This window comes from Brienomyrus brachyistius, chromosome 8 (assembly GCF_023856365.1).
Source record: "Brienomyrus brachyistius isolate T26 chromosome 8, BBRACH_0.4, whole genome shotgun sequence".
Lineage (NCBI taxonomy): Eukaryota > Metazoa > Chordata > Actinopteri > Osteoglossiformes > Mormyridae > Brienomyrus > Brienomyrus brachyistius.
In genome coordinates, this window is record NC_064540.1 from 19,639,407 (window position 1) to 19,651,822 (window position 12,416).

The 12,416-nt window shown below is 43.1% G+C and overlaps 1 protein-coding gene across 1 annotated transcript; it reads right to left on the reverse strand.

The window, feature by feature from the left end:
- Positions 1–705: 705 nt before the first annotated feature.
- LOC125747644 (zinc finger protein 782-like) lies at positions 706–4,907 on the reverse strand. The gene is made up of 5 exons (XM_049023055.1): positions 4,818–4,907; positions 3,762–4,612; positions 3,423–3,553; positions 3,197–3,308; positions 706–2,919 (listed from the first exon to the last, which is right to left on the reverse strand). The coding sequence occupies exons 2-5, from the start codon at positions 4,021–4,023 to the stop codon at positions 2,033–2,035; spliced, it is 1,392 nt and encodes a 463-aa protein (XP_048879012.1). The 5' UTR covers positions 4,024–4,612; positions 4,818–4,907; the 3' UTR covers positions 706–2,032.
- Positions 4,908–12,416: the final 7,509 nt, after the last annotated feature.

Consider the following 12,416-nt stretch of genomic DNA (forward strand, 5'->3'; position numbering starts at 1 on the left):
CACAGCAGCCTCAAAATCATGCATATTCCAAGAACTGCTCATTCAGTCAGGCCTTGTCACAGCAGGGACCCGACCGGGATGCACCCTGGTAAGGATGTCAGCTAAAACAGCACAAACACTATAAAGCACCATATTCTCCTTAGTTTTTACAGCTGCACTCAAGCTACTAAATTAAACTTTTTAAAGTCAATTTCTGGTGGTTGTTTTGCTTTAATATATTCAGTTTATGTTTTTTTGACTTGAAAGAAATTTGAGGGTTTTGTATCATCTCACCCAGCTCAGGATGAGAGCAGGAGGGTGGGGGCAGAAAGCCTTGCGCCATGAATCCGGAAACTCGGCATATCAGTCCATCGCAAGGCCATGCGAGGGCGGTCTGGACAGAGCAGTCTACACACTGTGTGCCGAAGGAGGAAACACACAAAGGCAGGAAGAGTACACTGACTCGAGATTGGGGGCAGGGGCAGAGTCAGAGTTGCAGCCCTGGAGGGCTAAAGCTACAGAGTCACAGCAGCCAAGGACAGAGTGCAAGACAAACACGCAATCGGCGTCATTATCAATGTCAGGTAGCACTTTACAATAAGACTACCCTTATAAAGAGTTTATAAAGTAAAGGTTTACATCAGGTTTTGATCAGGTTGTTAACTACATTGTAACACTTTGTAAATCATTAATAGACAATTATACACAAATAAGAAGAGTCTCTTTATTAATGAGTTACTACCATTTATTGTGAAGTGGTTCCCAGTTTCACATTATATTGCTCAGTGTAATCACTGAATATTCAGCACTTTAAACTGATAAATAAAACATACACTTAAGTGGGAAACTTTTTTCATGGTTGATACCAAATTGAAAATGAAGCTGTAGTCAAACAGGAATCTTAGTCTTGCGGCACTTTTAATATACAAAACAAAAACATATATTTTTGTTCACGCCTCAGAATGAGAGTTGCGAGTTTTCTTGACATTCGCAATTTTCAATAGAACAAAAATTGAAGGAACAAAAAAATTCAAATCCTTAGTGAGAAAGACTAAACAATCAAGTCGTTTCAGACCACTTTTGTGCGCCGTGTGTCAGTGAGAGAATTAACTCAAGACATATTTTGTTAAAGCAACTTCACAGAACCCTCAGAGGAAGGGCTAAAAATAGCGATATTAAAATTTGGATAATTTTTGATACTGATGTCGCTTTAGATTTTACCACAAATGTAAATGCTGCGGTATCTATTCAAGAAACACTTATTAATGCTTTACCAAGTTTAATTTTGGGAGGAAACTATGCAGAAAAAAAAAATGCAAATAAATATATTCAGTAATATTCAAGTAACATGAACTGTCTGGATTAGAGAATCTGAGGAAGGTTTACAAACCTGCACAGAGGACATCAAAAATACCCTCGTAGTTCAGTGTGAAGACGGGGAGCGTTCCGTGAAGGTGCTCCAGTCCATGCTCTCATCCTCCTTTTTGTAATGAAACTCTGGTCACATGAAGGTAAATTCAAAAGTGAACAGAATCAGCCCATCTACACTACACATCTAAAACCAGCTTCGTTTATTGCTGCCTTCAAATGGTTTGGATTGAGCAAAATGTATTTTGCCAAAGGTGAATGTGGATTATATGTAATATTTCCAGACACTGATTTTTCAGAAGTACTTCTCTAGCACAGGGTGACAGTGTTCCTGGAGCCCAGCACAGGGCACAAGGTGGGGGACACAACTAGTCACACTTTATGGGCCTTTCAGAGCTTTGGAGTCTTTGGACTACAGAGGAAATTCCAAGTTTCACAAGGAGAACATGTGAATTCCACATAATCAAAGCCAGAGACAGAAACTCTAAAGATGTGAGTCCGAGCTGCTGACCACTGAGGCAACAGGGCACAGCAGAGTTAGCGTCACACAAAGGGGCCCTAACATTTGTAGGAACCATTATTTCCCACTTGCATGGTGTAACAGCCAAACAGCTACTTTGAGGTACAAGTTATATTCGTTCCAAACTCTCTTTTATTGTCATCGCCATGATGAATCGGATATGCTTTATGAACACTGACCGCGGAGACGGAAATTTAAACCTCTGCCGTATTTCACGCAGCCGTCCGTTTTCTCTTTGGCGTGGAGCTGCTGGTGCATTTTCAGGTAGGTGAAGCGTGTGAAACTCCTGCCGCAGTGGGAGCAGCTGAAGGGCCTCTCGCCCGTGTGCACGCGCTGGTGCCGTTTGAGGCTGCTTTGCTGGGTGAAGCGCTTGCCGCACACAGGGCAGCTGAACGGTTTCTCCCCGGTGTGAATGCGCATGTGTTCTTGCAGATTACTCTGGTGGGTGAACTTTCTTCCACAGTATGTGCAGCTGTATGGTTTCTCCCCCGTGTGAATCCGCATGTGCTTGTACACGTTACTCTGGTAACTGAACTGCTTTCCGCACTGAGCACAGCTGTACAGTTTCGCCCCTGTGACAGGATCTCTCCGAGTCCTGTTTTTCATATTGAGGTGACTGCTGTTTGCATGCTCTCTCCCTGCACTCGCTTCCACAGGGAGCTTCTCCCTGTCTTGTCTGTCTAAAGGCCGATGCTGCTGTGAGCCCCAGCCCTCCGCCTTGACGTCACGCGGCCTTCCGCTGCTCTGCCCAGGTTTCGCGTGAAGCCCCTCTATCGCAGCCTCCTCACTGCACACAGGCTGCATCTCAGCTTCCTCTTTAACCACCACTAAAGTCAGCACGTCAGCTTCGGGTTTCTGCTCAGCTAAACCTTTAGCGGACCGGCTGACAGCAGAGCCCCCTGCTGGAGGGGATGTCTCAGTACAGGGGTGGGTATAAGGATCCTGAAGCCCCGTTTCCCGGTGTCTTTCTGAAGCGGGGCAGTCGCCTGCACCCTGAGTCCCCGTATCACTGAAGCCATGTGCAGTGTGAAGTCTCTCCTGAGCGTCTGTCTCTGTGTGGGGATCAAGATCACAAACAGCTTAATACAATTTCACCTGAAATTGATAATTAATATAGCCCAATAAAAATGTGGTTAGTGTATTTAAATAAATCTATCTCACAAAACAATATGAACATAATTAGTAATGATTTTCAATAAACTTTCATTAAAATATACAACAACAATAACAGACAAACAAAAGCTAACATTTCCATTTTTATTTAGCAGTTAGTTATTTCTGACTCATGACGCATCACACGCAGTATTTAGGGCCATCCGGGTCACCTACCCTGGACACAGATGTTCCCTCCTGGGGGAGGGACGCTGGTCAGACAGGAGTCCTGCAGCTTCTTCTCCCTCATCAGGGCCGGCTCCTGCTCGTCCTCCCCCCAGTACATCACCTACACCAGCCATCAGTGACAGCGTGAAGCGCTGGGTCGGCCTGAAGCCCCCCCCAGGTCGCCATGCTGTGAATCCCTCATGTAACCCCCCAGGAAAGAGTGCCGCACGCTTACCGCATCCCTGGGAAAGGCAGACTGCAGCACGTCCTCTTCTAAAGCTGGATCCGCGCCTGCTGCGTCTCCCCAGACATCCATGTCCCAAGTCCTCCCACATAGAGTCACCTCCACGGGGGGCTGGTCCTTTGCTGGGGCCGCCAGGAAAGGGACACAAATGTTCAAATTAATTCAACTTTAACCATAAAAACATGCCGCACACTTTAATACTTAAGCAGTTTAACGTACTTTTTATACACATTATAGCAAGATACCAGTATGCAAAATGCAATTTTGAGATACATTTGCACCGATACTGCATATGCATTTCACACCGTGTTTATTAACTACACGCACTACCTTTTCTTCCGTGAGCGCAACAGTGCAGCTCTGCACGGCGATCCTGGGGGCTGTCCGGCCGCTTCGGCCGCCTGCTCAGCTCGCCCTCCATCAGCTTCAGCTTCACCCTCAGCGCTTCGTTCTCGCTGCGGCTCCGCGACATTTCCGAGCGCAGCACGGCGCAGCTCTCATCCACAAGTTTTATTATCTCCGCCACGGCACTTCTGGCTAAAATTTCCATGATGGAGGTTACTTGCGCCTGAAGGGTAGCGGCGCTTGACATTGTTTATGAGCGATTTCACAACAGAGTCTATGTTTTTAAAGATAGATTTTGCAGCACCCACTCCAAATAGTGATCGCGGGTGCTTTGAGTCTAAAAACAATATCGCATGGGTGCATTAGCTTGCACAATGTTGCTTGCCGGTAAACATCGACTGTTTCCGGTTAACCGAAGAAGACACAGAGCAAAGACCATCGTGTGTTTAGACACCCGCGACTTGTGAATGACCTCAAGTGCTTTTTTCTCTCCGCGCACCCTGCAGTGCCAGTTCTCATCAACATCGTTGATGTACATCCGCATCTTCCAGTGTGGAAAACTCTAAAAAATACGTTTGGTAAAATAACAACATGACATCTGTACTGTACAATTCGAAAAGACGCCTTTTGATAAGCAGCTGTCGATATTACACTTTGATGACTTGTGATGCTAAGTCACACGACCACAATAGTTTTCTGATTCAGGATATTCGAAGCAGGACACGTATATCACCATGCACGTTTAACCGTAATCCGTGACTCCACGACAACGTTGCCATTTCCTATACCGCCGGTTAATGCATGGTGATTCCTGCAGGATATCCCCAGACTTCTTCCTGCAGATAAACCACAACTCGCGTTAGCGTAAACATTAGCAAATATTAGGAAAGAGTTACCAAACCAATGACTGCAAGAACAGGCTTAATTGTAAATCAAGGATTTGTTTTAAAATTTGTCGTGCCATACAATTAAAATCATTCGCATACGATTCTTCTGCATGAAAGCAGATTGCTCTTTACAAAAGATTTTAGGAACGGGTACCTGCGACTGTATAGACGGAGAAGATAAAGCGCTTCAGAAGAAAAGCTGGAATGAAGAGGGCAACGTCATCGGAGAGTGTGACACTGAGGGGATACGACTTAATAATTTAAATACAAAGGTTTGTTTATTTGAGGGGGGAGGGGTGAATAAATCCAAATTAAAATATTTGAGCACGACATCTGAAATGCCGTCAGTTTTGTGGATGAGGTCACTTCTCCAGTATGTGCCCAGCCAGAAACATAAGTATCACTGAATAACGTTGCCATTCCAACATCGCAGAGACCGTGGGTAAATAATTTGCTTTTTCATCTAATCAGCAATTTCCAAAGCAGTGTGCAATAAAAAATCTGAGATTATATGGAATGTGCAGAGCTCATTGTCAGTGAAGGAGAGAGAGTCAGTATCAGGGAAAGATACACCCGTAAAATACGGGGTCTTTCAAATCGCCCCCCAGCATTGCAGCAGTGACAGAGCTTAAACAACTACTGCAGATGCAATACCCAGACACATGGAACAGATACATAAACAAGCAAATTGGTCCCTATATAGATCCTATATTTACCGGCCATATCCAGAATGCATATAACTCGAGAGGACTGGTTGAAAAAGAGATAGAAGTACCTTTAGACAGGCACCTCAATATAAACTGTGTAAATGATCAGGTTCTATTGGAAATGATGCCCAAAGCATTTCCGTGATCAGAATTGAGACCATTAACAAAGAAAGCTGTCCCTAGAACAACAGCAGATAAACTTCTACAAATAATGGACCAAACTGGTTCTAAAACAGGGCTAACAGTAGCTCGAATTGACACCAGAATACGTGTCAGAATACAAATAGTTAATAATAGAACATTTGAGTATAAAAGACTTATCTTTGGTGTGTACCAGTCAACAATAAAACATAGATTTTATATGGATATGGTTTATATGGATCACTTAATCTGTATGGGTATTTCGTTCAGACAGAAGAACACCAGGCCCACAGAGGAAAGACTCAGTAATGCAGTGGAGGCCAGAGGATCTGAAAACATCTCAGCGGTAGGAAGCTTTCTTCACGTTGTCGACTACAGCAGTAGGAGTATTACACAGTTTGAGATGTCGGAGCCTTTGATATGCATGATTAGAAAAGACACAAAATTTAATTTTGGAGCAGCGCAAAGGACGGTATGACAGTATACTGAATATCGTCTAGTGTTATGAAAGTAGGAGTGGCGACAGACAGAATGATAGCTCACTGTGCTTTCACATGGACACACCAACCCAGACTGCTGATGCAAGTGCAGTGCAGTTAGGTGCTGGGAGGCTCACCCACCACAAGGAAATAAGGTTCCAGTTTGTTTCGCCAGCAGAAGGTGAGTGAAAGGCTTTGCCTGTCTTATGAGCTTATCAAAAATTACACCTTTTAATATACTGATGACAGTTTGTTCTTGTAGCTGATCACAAACCACTGGAATCCATCTATGGGAAATCCTGACAAGGACAAGATGGCTGCTGACTTTCACTGGGTGACACTGGGTGGTAACATTGGTGTGAAGCTTGCCTAGGGGATCCCATGATCTACAACTGTTGAATTTTAGAGTTGCACACCTACCAGGAAGAGACATATTTGTAGACCTACTGCAATGAAGGATAGGCACTGCCATGACTCAGAGGAGTAGATCTCTAAATCTCTAACCAAAAAGGAATTTGAAAAGTCAGAGACAGAGCTGAGGAAAGCAATCGAGGACAAAACTCTTTGGAAAATTCCATTTGCACATGTAGCTAGTGAATTATGTGTAGTGGAATCTCTTGTCCTGTTTACGTGGGTAACAGAGAGCACTATGGGTAAGAGCACTCATGCTAGGTCCTGAGGGATGCTTAGGAATGCTAGGAGCTGATGTATGGTGGCCTGCCATGGGCAAAGTAGCAGGGAAACATTGTAAAGTCTATCATGGATGCCAGCTTGGCCATGGAGATGATGCAATTAATACCACTGCTGCAATTACTTCTTTTTACATTTGACTTATTTTAACAGGCACCTTTATCCAAAGTGATGTGCAATTGAGAAAGAGTTTTACTTTCACAAAAATGTTCTGAGGGCAGAACAAAAAAAACATTATTTCAGAGAGATAAACAATCAGACTGTGGAGGAGGTGGGTCCTAGCAACTAGAGGAAGCAGGACTAACCAATCAGATGTCTTGGACACACCTCCTCTACAATTTGATTGGTTATCTCTCTGAACCAATATTTTTTTTTTGTTCTGCCCGCAGAACATTGTCACATAAGTAAAATTCCCATAAGCGTTCCAGGGGTAATTAGGATTAAGGGCCTTGCTTGAGGGCCCAATGCTGAAATTACTCTGCTGATTATGGGATTTGAACTACAACTAGCTGTGGACTTACCCTCAAAGTACTCAGTCCTAGTTGTGCTCACTTCCACAACCACAACAAAAGTAATTGATGGTCTGGAATTGATATCGAATCAATATGGGCTTCCTGTCAGAACTATAATCCACCAATGGCCCCCCAATTCAAATCTGGACAGTTGAAAGATTATTCTGCTGAAAATGCTATCAAACACTTCACGCCCACTCCAAGACAGGCTGAGGCAAACAGAGAAGCGGAGCACCAGGACTGAGAGACATATTCCAAGGGACTTACGTGAGAAAAGAAACTCAGAAAGAATGTCAGGGTGCACAGAGGAGCCGTGTACAACGGGAGGGGCAAAAGCACTGGCCAGCTGCTGTTTAATAGGAAGATAAGAGACAGGACGCTCAAGCATTCATCCACACACACAGAAACACACAGAACAAGAGTAGAAATGCAGATTGTCTGCAGGGGGCAGCACGAAGTGGCATATGCTGATGTGACTGCAAGCAGATCAATTTTTAATCAGACGGGAGAAAGTTCAGCACATAGTTCAACGTGATGCACAACATGCAGCCTTGCACAAGAGGGCGACTAGAGTGATCTGACCCAGGGAAGCTCAGCTGTAACACCACCTTCACAAAGAGGTATTTCGCTGTTTTAAATATCCTGAGCCCATGTCTGATTGTATTAAATCTACAGCACATCATCTATGGTCACAAAGGCAGAAAAGATTGCCCCAGAAAGTAAGCCTTGGTCATTAGTTTAAAATAGAAAAAGAAAATTATAATAATATTCAGTACTTTATTGATCCCCTGTGGGGAAATCGTCTTTATGCCTTCCTCAACTTTCTCTTTTTTGTAGAGTAAGCTGTCCGTGAAGGGTAGCCCCCCCGTAGCGGCACTCAGGGAGCTGGGGGTTAAGGGCCTTGCTCAAGGACCCGCAAACATGCTGAGGCTGGGCTTGAACTGGCAACCTTCTGATTACAGGCACCCATATATGTGGATAGAAGGAGCAGCTATAGGAAAATGTGTTGAATCAGTTTAGGTTCCAGTAAGGATGGCTGTCATGCACTGGAATGCATGGCCTGTACCACATTTGTTTTAGATGATGTCACCATAAAAGGAGTCTATTACAGTACAGTATGTACAAGGAAGAAAATAAAGAGTTAGTATGTGTGTGATATAGAAAAACAAAAATAATGTGGAGTAAGATTTTTTAAAATCAGCCACTCGGTACTCCATCGTGTACTGCAGTACATATAAACCTTCACTTCATCATCGCCTTTTTGCCCAATGTTAAGGCTCACACACACACACACACACATGCCTGAGACTGAGGACAGACATGGAGACAGTGGTATGTAAATAACATGGTAAATCTTTCCTGTCTCTGTGTGAAAACACATTTATTGGTAACAAACATGAGGACTAATCACACATCTCCAGTCTTGGATGAACTAACATGCACATACAACAGAGAACATTAAATCATTATACTATATACACAGCAGTATCCCTGACAGTAATACAGAGGGACGATGCATATAACCAGGATATTATACATAATGCTATATGTGGCCGTCATACACAGGATTATGAATTATAACCATGATATTATGCACATACTTATATATGACTGTCATGCACAGGAACACAGAATATAACATGGAATTATACATAATGATGTATGTGATGTTATACACAAGACTAAGAGACAAAACTATGCTACTATAGATAATGATGCATGTGTTAATTGCACAAGCAGCCCCCCCCCCCCCCCAAGACAGAGAGTTCCATTACACAGGACCCAGTGACAGTGACAGACCATATGAATGAAGCATTATGGGAAGGCTACCAGTCCTGTAGATTTCCCTAAGTGACTCCTTGGATGTCTTGAGGTCCCAGGTTCTATGTCGAGAGCCGAATCTGCCGGCTCGCTGCCATTGGCCAATGGGATTCAGGTCTTGAGGGGGTCATACTAGTAGGTCTTTCAGGACTCAGACGGCACACAAACGGACGAGGCAAAAATCATAGGCTGTCTGGAAGAACTTGCTAAGACATGTTGCAGACCTGACATTAAATACTAACAGGTGTGAAAATGTGTGTAAAGAGAGGCGTGGCTTCGACTCCAGAGTATTAATACAGGCTGCAGAAAAGTATAGTTCCAGTAGCTGATTTACAGTATCCTGCATCGTAATCCTGCAGTCCAGTAAGGTACAATCGCATCAAGACTTTTACAATCTGCTTTTCAAGGTTGAAATGCTGTTTTGTTTCTGCCGACTGCAGCCCTGAAACCGGTAGCCATTTCTCTGATGAGTACTGTTGCCATGGGATACCATTTATTACTACACCTGTACTGCTCATTATGGGAAGTCAAATGGCTAGATATTCTACTGCCACAATCGTGGCTAAGTAGCTCAGGTAACCCTGCTTTGATGTGAACCTGGAACCATAGTGTTTTACTGCCGGTAAAAGTCACATCTCAAAGGAGGTTACAGGGAACTGGAAAATGAATAACAGACCGACTTCTTGTATTCCAGAGGAGTGAGTTATATGGTCTGTCCACCACTCAAAATGGCCTCTGCTGTCCTCAAGCCTGAAAGAACATACAGCGATAAGGCTCCAAGCTCAGTAAAGGCAGAGAAGTGTATTTTAGCTTTCTTGCTCTCAGCTGCCATCAGTGTTAAATACGAGAGTGAGCGAACTAATGCAGCAATCAGACGAACCAATGTACAATACCTGGGATGCTGGGATGGACTCAACACCTAGGTCCCAAAGGAAAAATAACATTTTATTGGAAATGAAATCAGCTCTAGTGCATTGTGGATAAAACTACTGAAACTCACACTCTCAGGTGTCACATTCCAGAAGTCAACAGAAGATACTGTTTTTTCAGTCTGTAACCAAGCTTTAGGCTCAAGGGAGTTCTACTTACAGAAAAATGTTCTGAGGGCAAAAGGAAAATGATTAGTTCAGAGAGACAACCAATCAGATTGTACAGGAAGTGAATCCAAACAACTGGGGTAGGTGGGACCAAGATTCTTGGATCTGCCTCCACAATCTGATTGGTTATTTCAAGAGATGGGCTAATCCACTTTTTTTCAGTTCCAATTCAATTCTGATACACAACTTCCGAAACTGATACAGATTCTGATACAAGAACTCTTACTTTAATATATATATATATATATATATATATATATATATATATATATATATATATATATATATATATATATATATGTGTGTGTGTGTGTATACTTTATATATTATTAATATTTTAAGCTAGTAAATACAGATGAAAAACAAATGCCAAAAAATCTTTAATTAGGCTACCTGAAACATACATAACGTACTGTTCCACCTCGTTTGTACGTCTTGTTTTAAGCATTTTTGTGCCATTTGCAGTTTGAGCATCTTCCAAGTGAGGATACACAAGTGGCAAATGCTTAAAATGCCCCACAATTATTCTCCCACTGGCAACAGTGTCACTTACACTGCGATGCGATAGCAGCCCCTACTGTATCACCAGCTACAGCCCAAGCGAGCGACTCCCAAAGCAGCCATTGCTTTTTTCATATGACTTGCTGTCTCACACAATTGCCTGCGCTTTGTTTAGTGGAATTTTCCACTAAATGCTACTCCCACCACTCAAAACTGTTTTTGCAAAGATTGCAAATCACTGTGCTGTCAATGGCCAAAGTTGCTGTTAAAAGCGTAAAATACTCTTATATGATCTTACGCTCCCCTTACTGCGAAGGGTATACACATGACGTCCGAGCAGATGGAAGATACTGCGCTCAGACCCACGGAGGGGTAAAAGGATGCAATGGCAGCGTAAATGTTCACCTTGAATGTCACAAAAACACATCTAAAATGAGAAAGAGCTGTCGTGCGATTGGTTGTGCAAACAGATTTAACACGAAATAGGAGCTGTCTTTTTAGAGACTACCAAAAGCAAAATAATTAAGTATCGGATGTGGATCGGTTATGTATGGCCAAGACCCAATCCGCCAAATAGGTCTGAATCGCCACTGATACCGATCCGAATATTGGATCGGTGCATCTCTAGTTATCTCTCCGAACCAATCATTTTTCCTTCTGTCCTCAGAACATTTTCATGTAACTAAAACTCAAATGAGCAACATTTAGCTGTTGTCCTCCTACTAAACTGTTGCCAGTTTAGCATAGGTGTGACTTTACGTTGTGCCGAATTCACCCTGAGGTTTTTTTTAACTTGTAATAACAATGAACGTCAACACTATGTAGCTAAATCCTGTTCCGGACTAAAAAATCTTGTACTAAACATTTTAAAATTACACGTATCAGAAATCCCTAAAATGTCCTAACAATAAACATCAAATATAAACACCCCCCCAAAAAGAATAAACAAAAATGTGTAGAAGATCATTATAGATCAAAACACTGGAAACAACTGACTCATGGATATTTTCGTCTGCTTACAGGCTTTCGTCTTGTCACATTCTAATTCTGCGAGCGAAAGCGAAGCCTTTCTGCATGTGAAGCTCCAGACATAAAGCGTATGGAAAAAATGACCCCATTTGATGGTCAACATGCTGTTGATTGGAAACGGCCCAACAGCATAGCATGGGAGACCTGCAGATAAAAATGGAATGACCAGTGGCTGCTGGAGATCACAGATGTCTATATTTAATTCATCGGCCTCCAGCCTCCATCAATGACATCAGCTATAAGCCACACCTAGAATGATTGCATTATAGAACCTGCAGTTTTCATAATGGACATAAATTACAGAAGAGCCCACAATGTTGCCATTATCCCTTGGAAGAACCATATTCTGAAACCCACAATATAGCCCATATCCCTCAAAGGAGTTGCATTTAAGCCTCCGTCTTCCGGATTAGGGCAAAGCTCCCAGTGCAATCAAGCTTGCAAATGCGACTGGCCACAGATCCATGGCAGCCATGTGAGAGATGCTTAGGACGTGATCCAGCGCTGACGATAGGAGGAGACATGAAACAAAGTTAACAGCAGCATCAAGGGAAGACTCCAACACAACCGACGTCCGCGTGAGAGAGTTTGACGGTGACGAGAAACAAAGACCAATGGCAAAGTAGAAATGCAGCTAACATCCCCATCCTGATCATGCTAAGCTAGCACACGCTAACAGCCTCGAGTCAGGGGATCACATTGAAGCCCAGACAGGCCATGTATCATTCATCAGTCCGTTGCTGCTGTGTCAGGTTTCAGGATCCCACAATCCTAAG

Coding starts and splice junctions, on each gene's coding strand:
- LOC125747644 (XM_049023055.1), bottom strand. CDS start 4,023: ATGTCAAGCGCCGCTACCCTTCAGGCGCAAGTAACCTCCATCATGGAA. Junction 3,554..3,761: donor TTGCGCTCACGGAAGAAAAG/GTAGTGCGTGTA, acceptor TGGCGGCCCCAG/CAAAGGACCAGCCCCCCGTG. Junction 3,309..3,422: donor CTGCCTTTCCCAGGGATGCG/GTAAGCGTGCGG, acceptor TGGCTGGTGTAG/GTGATGTACTGGGGGGAGGA.